Source organism: Podarcis muralis, chromosome 8 (assembly GCF_964188315.1).
Source record: "Podarcis muralis chromosome 8, rPodMur119.hap1.1, whole genome shotgun sequence".
In the NCBI taxonomy this organism is placed as follows: Eukaryota; Metazoa; Chordata; class Lepidosauria; order Squamata; family Lacertidae; genus Podarcis; species Podarcis muralis.
This window is the reverse complement of record NC_135662.1, coordinates 42,167,230-42,178,893: the sequence shown is the minus strand read 5'-3', so window position 1 is coordinate 42,178,893 and position 11,664 is coordinate 42,167,230. Positions and strand designations below refer to the sequence as shown.

At 43.5% G+C, this 11,664-nt stretch overlaps 2 protein-coding genes across 13 annotated transcripts in view; one reads left to right on the top strand and one right to left on the bottom strand.

The window, feature by feature from the left end:
• The first annotated feature begins 2,247 nt into the window (after positions 1–2,247).
• On the top strand, positions 2,248–4,890 carry CATSPERD (catsper channel auxiliary subunit delta). The gene has a single exon (XM_028737095.2). The coding sequence runs from the start codon at positions 2,321–2,323 to the stop codon at positions 4,673–4,675; it is 2,355 nt and encodes a 784-aa protein (XP_028592928.2). The 5' UTR covers positions 2,248–2,320; the 3' UTR covers positions 4,676–4,890.
• Positions 4,891–8,475: 3,585 nt separating this feature from the next.
• Positions 8,476–11,664, bottom strand: part of TRAPPC8 (trafficking protein particle complex subunit 8) — a 52,508-nt gene continuing 49,319 nt past the window's right edge. For all 12 annotated transcript variants that reach the window (XM_077933072.1, XM_077933073.1, XM_077933076.1 and 9 more), the window contains one exon: positions 8,476–9,582. In XM_077933072.1, coding sequence (XP_077789198.1) covers positions 9,348–9,582 — 235 coding nt within the window. In that variant the 3' untranslated portion in view covers positions 8,476–9,347. The remainder of the gene's footprint in view (positions 9,583–11,664) is intronic.

Genomic DNA, 11,664 nt, shown 5'->3' with positions numbered 1-11,664 from the left:
GGGGTAGGCTTTGCTATCAAAAACTATCTTGTAAAGCTCTTGTCAGAAGTCCCTACCGGCATTAATGAGCAACTTTCAACCCTTCAAATAAAACTTACCAAAAACCAACAGGCTACTATTTTAAGCGCTTATGCACTGGATGCCAATGAAAACATTAAAGAAAAAAAAATTATCGCCTGGATGCCATCCTATCAGATAAGCCTAAGGAGGATAAAATTATCCTCCTGGGTGAATTTAATGCAAGAGTTGGGTGAGATTTCGATCTATTGGGAAAGAAGGAATTGGCAACAGCAACCAGAACAGAATCTTACTTTTGACTATATTTGCAGCACACAACCTTGTTATTACCAACACACTATTTCGACCAAAAAAAAATTAAAATATCATGGAGGCACCCACGGTTGTACTACTAGCACCTCTTAGACTACAGTGGTATCTTGGTTTGCAACCGCTTTGGATTACAACCGTTTTGGATTACAACCACATCAAACCCAGAAGTGCGTGTCCCCTTTTTTGGATTACAACCCTTTTTAAAATTACAAACAATTGGGGGGGGGGAGGCCCCAATGGCGAAAGCCAGCCTTGGGTTACAACCTGTTTCGGTTTACAACTGGACCTCCGGAACAGATTATGGTTGTAAACCAAGGTACCACTGTATGTCTGAGCTGAAGATCGCCGCGATGTACTCCTTACCAGAGCTATGACGATGACTGATGACTGATGGACAGATCACTGATTAATACATTCCACGATGGCGATCAAGATTATACCTCAATGCAGGCTTCAAGGAAGGAAACCAAGGCGCAAAATGACTACTCAAGCCCTTAAAGATCCTATTAAGCGGGATTGCTTCCAAACAACTCTTAAGGACCATCTGAAAGGAGATAGGAGAAGCAACCACTCAGCAACTTAATAGAACAGTTGTCTTTTAAAGTAACAACCTAATCGGAATAGGAAAGGCTAGAGCCCAATAATGGAGTAAGATAAAGGTTAATGTCTCTGGCCTGCCACTGGGTAAAGTACACATAGTCCTAGTATCAAACCATCCTAAATAGCTTCACATAAGCTTATGGAAAGCTTGGCCCATCGCTCAACATCCAAGAAACCAAAGTGCTGCACCAACAAGCACAAATAAACCCACTGCAGCAACACAAATCCAACTCAATGATGTAACATTGGAAAGTGTCAACCACTTCTACCTGGGTAATTATCTTTCCACAAGGGTGGACTTTGATGCTGAAATCCAGCATTGCCTGAGCTCTGCAAGTGCAATGTGTTTGAGGACTTGGACATTCACAGGGAAACCAAAATGCTTGTTTACAAAGCTATTGTACTACCAACCTTACTATATGCTTGTGAAACATGGACCACTTATAAACGCCATCTCCAGCTCCTCAAAGAGTCCATCAACGGTGTCTCCGAACAATTTTACATATCACTTGAGAAGACAGGCAAACTAATGCCAGTGTACTGGAAGAAGCAAAGATCACCAGTGTGATTCTTCAACATCAACTTTGTTTGACTAGTCATGTTTTGTGGATGCCTGATTATCGTCTTCCAAAGCAATTACTCTATTCTGAACTTAAACATGGAAAGCATAATGCTGGTGGTCAACAAAGAAGGTTTAGTGATTCTCTCAAGGCAAATCTAAAAAAAAAGTAAAACAAACACTGACAATTGGGAAACACTGGCCTAGGAGCATTCCAATTGGTGAACAGCTTTTACCAAAGGTGTCATGGACTTTGAAGACACTCAAACTCAGGACGAAATGGAGAAACAAGCTAAGAGGAAGGCATGTTTGGCAAACTCTCACCATGATCAACTCACCCCGAAACCTACGTTCCCACTGTGGAACGGCCACCTGAATAAGAGCTTAGGAAGAGAGGGAGACAGATGGAGCTGGTCTCTCAGCCAATCCTATGTGGTGGACCCTGCAACCCTCCCCATCCCTCTGGTTCAGCCAGGTACAAAAACAAGCAATAGAGGACGGTTCAGGGAGTGGATGTGATATTTTGCATGCACATGCTTGTGGGTGTAGAGAACGAGAGTGGGGTTTCACTGTTTCCTGGTTAAAAGAATCCATTTTATCATCTTTTATTCAGGAACAAGACAACACAGAAGCTATAATGAGCATCATGTGAAATCTCCTCAGGTACCCCATCCCATCTAACAGCCAACTGCCACTTGGAATTCAGAATAACTGAATTAGAATCTGGAACAAAACAGACGTTTAAAAACACTACAGCTAACAGCATTCACACTGAACACATCTGTTCATGCATTGTGGGGTTGGCTTGAGAGAATAATTCAGAAATCAGCAATGCGGAAGCCAAGCAGTTCTGTAATCATATTAGTGATTTTTTTGCTGTGTCTGGATAGGGGTGATTCTTGGCCATGCACTCATGAACTACTGATTATATCAAGCGTCTCCTTCAATTCAAGTATGGTATCACACGGCACTGTTCTCTCATACAAATATAAGGACCCTCGTCTAATACCACACCCATGTGAGGCATTCTACTTTGGAGGACAGACTCCTCCAGCCATATATCTTGGGGAAAAGGTTTTCCTCAGCCAAGATAATTTTCAGAGCAGTCTTTTGCCAATGACCATTCCAACTATAATAGAAAGCTCACCAGCTGAAGTCACTAGTGCTCTTTTTGTGCAAAACAATCGAGCGCTTTTCGTAATAAATGGAAAGGTCTATGTGTATTTCTATAGCACATGGAAAACTTGGAAAGTGTCAGCTGGCATCGATAGCCCCGTTACAGATATCACAAACATGGACTGCTGTTATTCTTTGAAGGACATTAATTGTTACGATACCAGCAATTTCATTGTGGCTTATACAACTGGAAAGCCTACTGAATCCACTGATATCTTCACCTCCAAAAATGGGGGATACAGATTTGTAAAAACAAGCCCTGCTGGTTACGAAAATGCACTGATTGGTATCTACAACTTTGTTTCCTTGGCACAACTTGGAGTTATCCTCAACAAAACAGATGGTGATGGGGAAGCTTATTTTACATATACAGATATGAACTTAGCCCATCAAGAACAAGGTGCAGAATTCGACATGAAACTCTATGCAGATGAATCTGTTATTGGCATAATTCCCCCTGGCCTGAGAGGTTTTATTCTCCTTTGGACAAAAGACACTTTCGTGTTCTCTTTCAACCACGGCCTGAATGTTGCTCTGATAACAGTGCATCCCACCGATAAATATGTTAATGTGACATTACCTGTGCAAGGCCTTTGTAATGTAGCTGCCAACAGAAATGAGATTGCAGCCCTCACCAAGAACCAGAAACTTTTCTATGGAACCCTGGACATGGAATCAACACAGATGGTATACATTGGTGATAAAACCAAGGGCAAACCCACTGACCCTTGTGATGCGATGATGTTTGAGAATATTGGGGTGCTTTTTTTTGTCAGTCTTATTCCGAGCACAGATTCTGCATTGTATCATTTTCAGAAATGCATTATTAACATACAGGACACACTCATGACTTTACGGCCACCGCTGCAGCCCTGTCCTGTAGAGATCCTCAGTGGTAATTTCCATAACAAAATATATTATATTGATATGAAGCAGGAACTTCATTTTAATGTCACATTTGTGCCCAAGCCGGGCACTGGGACCCATCCATATGTAACTGTGAGCAATCCCCATGCACTGGCATTTCAAGCACAAATTGATCAGGATGGCTTTACCTTTGATGGAAACACTAAATACAGGCTACATATTAGGCTGCTTCAACAGGCTTTCTCGGGCATGTCTCAACTCGAGTTTCAGGATACTATTTACTCAAGCAGGATATCCACCGTCACGGTGGATATCTACAACAAAGCCATATTCTGTATTGACATGCATCCAATTACAGCCCTTATTGTAGTGGGCTGTTCACCTAAGAAACATATCAAAATTGCTGAGAGTACAACAGCATGCAACAGAGGTCTCTTTCAGGATATTGTGCTGCAGAATAATTTTGTTTATTCAATTGATCGAAAGGTATATGACCCACAGTTCCTTGGCAGGAAAAAATTGTCACAGCCAAACCTTAACATTACCTATCGTTATGATCTTTGGAGATGTCCTATTCTGTTGTACTATGACAGCCCATGGCTCCCCGTTCTTGAGCTGTGGGACAATGATGAATTCATAGAATATGTTTCTGCTGATTTTGTACTGTATGAAATACATGGCATGCATAATTATGATTATCTCCTGAATGAAGTAGAAGCCGAGTGTAGGACAGCAGCGCAGAACTGGATCACTATAATGGCAGAGGATCCTGGAAAAGAGCCAAGTGATGTGTGGAACAGATTGCTTTATGAAAATTGTAAGATTCCCCAAGAAAATGGGCCTTTGCCATCAGCTTCCAGGCCGTATCATGTTCTAAACAGGAATGAGAAGAACAGAATATTATTTCCACAGTACAATGGCATATATGTCTTCAAAGCCATTGTTGTAGATACACACTATAGCTACTGTGACCTAACAACGGTTTTCAGTGTGTATGTACATGGCGCCCTCCCAAAGTCTCAGATCAATGTTGGTAAAACACTTATTAGTTTTCTGGTTATCATATTTGGCTCTATTTTGATGGTATACTACTTTCCTAAGTTAATGAAGGAAAATGCAAGAATGAAAACAGTTTGGGCGTAATATTTTAGTCCTGTAATGTCATGCTCTGAGGAGGGGTAGGTTAATTCTCAACAGCACTGAAAGGAAATACCATTTGGTTTGCAAACCAGTATTTATGGATAAGGGATGCTTTAAAAATGTATGAGTTTTAATAAATACAAGTTGTCAAAAGAAAGTGCTTTGTGGATGGTTCTCTGACTTTAGCAGTATGAGTACCTGCACTGAGCAAACTCACAACTCCAAATCCACAGTGGGAGAGAGTAATGCACTGTTGTTTCCACAGTGTCTTACGCATCCATGCGAGGAGGGGGAACAGGGGGGGGGGAGGGCACAGACTCAAGAAAACTTTTTCACATTTCCTTTTTCTTTCTGCACTATCCAAATATGAGCAGAATAGTGCTTCATAGGCAGTAATCGGTGTTAGGTTTGTGGATGTGTGTGTGTGTGGTGGTTTTGGTTGTTTTTCAGTGTGGGTGGAAACAGTTGTCACATGGGCTTTGGATTTGGGGGGGAAAGCTCTCTAATGCACTCTGATGCTACATGGTATGCTGCCTTGAAGGCTGAAATACTAAGCAAGCAGCCCATGTTACTCTCTTTTTGCCCCACTATTTTTAAAAAGTACAAACTTCTCAGTAATTTGAAAAATTGGGGAGAAAAATATTGGATTAGATTTAGATAGAATATTTATATTGGAGATAAGCGTGTGCTCTCTCTCTATGTGTGGCTGCCGTCTTGATAACACAACACACAAGTTGTAATTAGCTTGAAGATTTATTGCAATACAAACAATTAGTCTCGGACATCTAACCAAGCGTCCATGCCGGTGTTTCTAAGGAGTGCTTCCTGGTTCTGCAGAATATGCTGAACCTATTACCTTTCTCATACGTCTACTCCTTGGGCTCAGGGGATTGCTTGCTTGAGTGGGCTGATTTCTCTCCCTCCCACTCTCTCCTGACACCTTATCTACATTCCATTCTGTGTCAGGCGGAGGGGGAGGGGAACTGCTCACAGCTGTCCGACTGCTTCCAAACTCATGCTGCATTTCTATACTTGGGGCAGATGTGTTCATGACATCCTGGATCAGCAGTGCACTGCAGCTCACAAAGTCAGAACTCTGATTCTCAAGTGCCTTACAGAAACATAGTTACACCTGCATTACTGAAGACTCAAAACTGGCTTCAAACTAATCCTGAAAGTCCCTTCTTGAGACAATGTCGAAGGTAGTTTCTGCTTCAATTTGAAGCAGTGTTTTGGTGTGTGTGTTACTCTGATTTTCCTCTAGACTCAAACAGAGAAGGGAATGTCTGATTTGTTTGACAGTACTTCTGGCTCATTTTGAAAGGGGTGTTTTGTTTTGTTTTGTTTTGTTTTGTTCTTTGCTTTGCTTCCCTGGTGGAGAAGGAATTGTTGCCCAGGTGTTGTTCACATTCCCGTTTTATTGTGCACCTGCTGCATTTCCTGTGCTGAGATTTTAATCCATGATCATACATTATCCAAAACGCATATGCATCCTGTTCATGTTTGATGTGTTGTTTGTCAAACCAGCTTCACATTGGAGTGCTTTAGATGATCCTAATTTGTCTCCAGCCAACTTGTGAACCCCTTTGCAGAATCCTACTTTTTAGCTGGGGGTGGTCCTAAATGGGTGAACTGGGGCTCCCCACTTCAAACCCCAAACCTACAACTCTGTTTCACTTAACTTATTATTATTTATTAAACTTGTGTGCTGCCCTTCATCCAAAGATCACAGGGTGATTCACAACATATACAAAATGAAAACACAAAATACATAAAAAGACCCAAAGAAACCAATAACACCTCATCCCACAAACACATTTAAAAGGCTATAGAATGTGTAATCAGCCAAAGGCCTGGTTACAGAGAAACATTTTCACCTAGCACCTATGCAGTGAAGGCGCAAGGCAAGCCTCCCTGGGGAGATCAGGCAGCTACCACAGAAAAGGGATTTTCTCATGTTGCTACCCTCTAGAACTCTCGTGGAGGGCCTCTATGATGATCACGGGGTCCAGGTCAGTTCATATGGGGAGAGGTGGTCCTTGAGGTACTGCAGTCCTGAGCCATTTAAGACTTTATAGGTCAAAAACCAGCATTATTAATTGCACCCAGAAACTTGCAGTCAGTGCAGCTGGACTAGGATCCGTGTTATATGCTCAAACCGTCTTGTCCTGGTGAGCAACCTGGCTGCCAAATTCTGCACCACTTGAGGCTGCCAAACATTCTTCAGAGGCAGCCCCACATATTATGTGAAGCAGTAATGTAACCTAGAGGTTACCAGAGCAAAGAATATAGAAGTTAGGCTATTTCTGTCCAGATACTGGTGCAGCTGGGCCACCACACAAAGCTGACGGAAGGCACTCCGCACCACCGAGGCCACCTGCACCTCAAGCGACAGCAGTGGATCCAGAAGGATCCCCAAACCACATACCGTATTTTTCGCACCATAGGACGCACTTTTTCCCTCCTAAAAAGCAAGGGAAAATGTGTGTGCGTCCTATGGAGCGAATGCAGGCTTTCGCTGAAGCCTGGAGAGGGAGAGGGGTCGGTGCGCACCGACCCCTCTCGCTCTCCAGGCTTCAGGAAGCTATCCGCTAGCCGTGGGAGACCCAGCTCTCCCACGGCTAGCGGAGCGCTGCATTAATCCCGAAGCTTGGGGCGCGCGGAGCTCAGCGCGCCCCAAGCTTCTGGGTGCCGGCAAGGTCTCGCTAGCCCTGGGAGAGCCCCGCGACGTTGCGTGGCTCTCCCAGGGCTAGCGAAGCGCCGCGCTAATCCCGAAGCTTGGGGCTTCGGGATTAGCGCTCCGCTAGCCGTGTCTAGGCTGCGGATAGCAGCCTGCTTCCCGGAGCGCCGGGCGCCCTGAAAGCAGAGCTCAAGGCGCTTCGGGAACACATCCGCAGCGTGGGGAGCCTTGCAGGAATTCCCCACAGGGCTCCCCACGCTGCGGATAGCAGCCTGCTGCCTGGCGGGTGGGGCGCCCTGAAGCAGAGCACCCCTCGCGCCAGGCATACATCCGCAGAGTGGGGAGCCTTGCAGGAATTCCCCACAGGGCTCCCCACGCTGCGGATAGCAGCCTGCTGCCTGGCGGGTGGGGCGCCCTGAAGCAGAGCGCCCCTCGCGCCAGGCATACATCCGCAGAGTGGGGAGGCTTGCAGGAGTTCCCCACAGGGCTCCCCACGCTGCGGATAGCAGCCTGCTGCCTGGCGGGTGGGGCGCCCTGAAGCAGAGCGCCCCTTGCGCCAGGCATACATCCGCAGAGTGGGGAAGCTTGCAGGAGTTCCCCACAGGGCTCCCCACGCTGCGGATAGCAGCCTGCTGCCTGGCGGGTGGGGCGCCCTGAAGCAGAGCTCCCCGCCCGCCGGACAGACATCGGCCAGCCCCACAAGCTTGGGGACAGCAGGGAGGCGCAGCGCCACTATCCCGCTGTTCCTCGACCTGGTTCGGTTTCCCTGACCTGCTTTTGGGGGGGAAATAAAGGGGAAATTTTTTTCCTTTATTTCCCCCCCAAAAAACTAGGTGCGTCCTATGGTCCGGTGCGTCCAATCGTGCGAAAAATACGGTACCCGTTCCTCCAGAGGGAGTGTTACCCCATCAAGAGCAAGCCACCTCCCATCCATCCGGTCTAGGGTACCGCCTACTAACAGTGTCTTGTGTCTCAATCTTGATCTGGACTGAGCTTCAATTTCTTGGCTCTCATCTGCTTCATTACTGAGGCAAGACAACGGTCCAGAACAAACCATTAACAGGCATCTACTTAATTTCTGTCATCATTTCAGAAACATTATGAAATAAATCAATACAGTGAATATGGTGCACATTTTATTCTATTTACAGCACATTTGTTATAAATATAATACATTTATCGAAAAGCTTAATTAACTGGTAATTTAAACAGATCATCTGAATTGTTATAGTTACATAATAAAGTGGATGTGTTTACATGACAAACTTTAATGGTTGTGAAATAGTGCATTTTGTACTGAGATGAATGAGAACATATCTAAACTGGGGTTTTCTGTTTTTAAAGGATATTAAGTGGAGTTATATGCAGTTTGCAAAGAGGACTGGCTATCAGAATATGAAAGAAATCCCAATTTCACTTTTTTAAAAGTGGAAAATGAAAAACTGTGTAGGATTTATTTTTGTATCTTACTGAACTTCACAGAAATGTTATGAAAAGATGGTTCATGAACAAACAAACAAATAAAAATGCCAGCAGGGTTCTGTGCCCTAAATTGCTTCCTAATGCAGCCACAAATATTAACACCGGTTTTAACAGCAGTATGGCTGCATTTGACAGGGTCTAAGGTATACAGGAGTTTCCAATTCTGATACGAGGAGGATGATACCCAATTAAGTTACATGAAGTAGACCCACAGAAATTAAGTCAATTGATTTCATTGGGTTTGTTCTGAGCATGACTAACATTGGATATCACCAGTAATGTTGTGTATTTCCACTTAATTTATGGAATACTTTTTAAAAAATAAATGTTCTGTCAAGTCTAATGTACCAGGCATTATGAAACAGAAGGAGACAAGTACTTGTAATAGTTTGGAATTTTATCTACACTATTTTAACAGTTCATATGCCAAGGTTGCAGGTTAAAAGTAATGAAGTAAGTAACAGTACTCAAAACACTTCTTTTCTTTTTGGTTTTAAATAAACCTGCAGCAAGTCAAACATTGCCAATGATGATCAGTGCTGGCATCGAGTTCTGCTGACTTGTTTCAAACAAAGTAACCTGGTCCGAAAGCTTGGCAAAAACTCGCGGGGTTCCAAGATTATAAACTCCTGTGTGGACGAAACAGGCCTTTAACTGCAGGCTGGATACTTCCTGGCTTTTCAGCTGAAGCTTGTATTGTGTTTGCCCAAGCCAAGTAAAGGAACCATGGATTTCAAGTGTTTCTGGACTGGAAAAGAGAAAACATGTCATATTCTTCGGCTCATGCCCCAAAGTGTTAGTATAAACCTATGAGTAACTTAGCCAAAGTGACAGTGATTCAATAATTTAATCAAAGCATACTGGGATATAATAAAACCAGTTATATTTATACTAGCTTTTTGCTTATTTATCCACACTACAAGGAATTTCAGTTTAATGCATTCCAAAGTTTGCAGCCTATTATTACTATTTCAATTCTTACCACCTTTCACCACAAGGTTCCAGGGCAGGTTACAGAAGTTTAAAAAGCAACATTGAAATTTCCGAGTAGTTTTCAAGAGTAGCCCCACATAGAGTGAATGGCAATAATCTAATCTGGAAGTTACCAGAGCGTGGACTAGCATGGCCAAGTCATTTCTGTCCAAAAGGTGTTGTATTTCATGAACCCGCTGAAGATGGAAATAGACATTCCTAGCTACCTAAGTTTCCAGTGATGACGCTGGATACACCCAACCTACAAATCTGCTATTTCAAGGGAAATACAGCCCCATCTAGTTCCACCTCCTAAACTTGAGAACTTGAACACATCAGTAGTTTTCATTTGTTGGCCAACATCCAGCGCATCACTGCCTCCAAGCACCAGTCTTGGACTTCAGCCCCCTCTCCCAATTCAGTTGGAACAGAAATATAGAGTTGGGTATCATCTGCATACTGGTGACACTTCACTTCATATCTCCTTATGACAGCCCCCAGTGGCTACAGAGAGTTGTGAAATATCATGGGGGACAAGGCTGAACCCTGCAGGACACCACAGGGAAACGCCAATGGTGTTGAGCCGTGCCCCTCACTCCAACCACTTTCTGGAAATGGTCTGGGAGGTAGGAGAAGAAGCACTGAAGTACACTGCCCCAAACCCCACCTTCCCAAGCCTTCCCAAAAGGATACTGTGGTCAATGGTATCTAAGGCCACCAAGAACTCAAGGAGAACATGTACTTCCTTACTCAATTCAAGGAGCATTAGAGTCGACAACCATTTAATGTGGGGGTTCCGTTCCTGGCCCCTGCATGCATCAGCGAAGCACATATAAGTGTGCCCTGCCCCCCATTTTAGTGACGTTTTCTGCCACTTCCAGGTTCAGCACTGTGCACACAAGCACAATAGCATAATTGGTTGTCATCTATACTACAAACAACACACAACCTTTTTTATATTATGAATTTGGTAAGGGGAAAAAGTAGGGAGGAAAGTTTAGGTGCATGAAATAATATTTATGCCCAACATGTTTCAGAACAAATTCTTACTCAGAGACATGTTTTAGCAGCAATTCTTAAATGCAAGAGACCCTCCAAGCAAAGATTTATTCCAATATGTGTTGGGCTTGGAATAAATCTCATTTTAAGCACTTGGGAGTTCCCTCCTCCCCTTTTCCTGCCAGTGTTGCTTTCCCAGTTTTGTGGTTGAATTTTGCAACAGTACACATTTATAATTGCTAAGTCCTGAAACATCAACAGTGTCCAATATGTGGAAACACATTCTGGAACTGTACTGGTGTCACTGTGTGTGTGCATGTGCCTGCATGTTAGAGAACCAAAGGAAATAATATGAGGAGTAAAACCAGACACATCTCCCCCAACAGATTATGAATGTCAGAGTCAACAAACTGGATTGACTTTCCTCACAATAATATTTCATAGTAGGATCTAACAGGGAATCCTCTGAATCACTCCTACATAACACAAAATTATAAATTGGAAAACATGTGAAGTACTTAGTTACTGACTAATTTATTACACTGTTATCCACCACCACCCCCTCCAAGGTCTGGGCTGCAAACATGATTCCCAACTCTTTTTATCCTAAGTTTGTGATGAGAGATACTGGCTGAAAGATACTGCTTGCAACAATATCACCCAGGAAGCTTTGCAAGTGAGTAGAGATTTGAAACTGTTGAGCTGAAAGTTTAGATAACATTTCTCCTTCATCATTTGTAACTTTTCCACTGCCTTCAAGAAACCTTTAGATTGAAGTAAGTGGTTCATACACGGAGAGCAGGTTTCCCTTTTAATTAAGATATGTTGTCTAGAGGTGAATATCTAAATTTGATTTGCT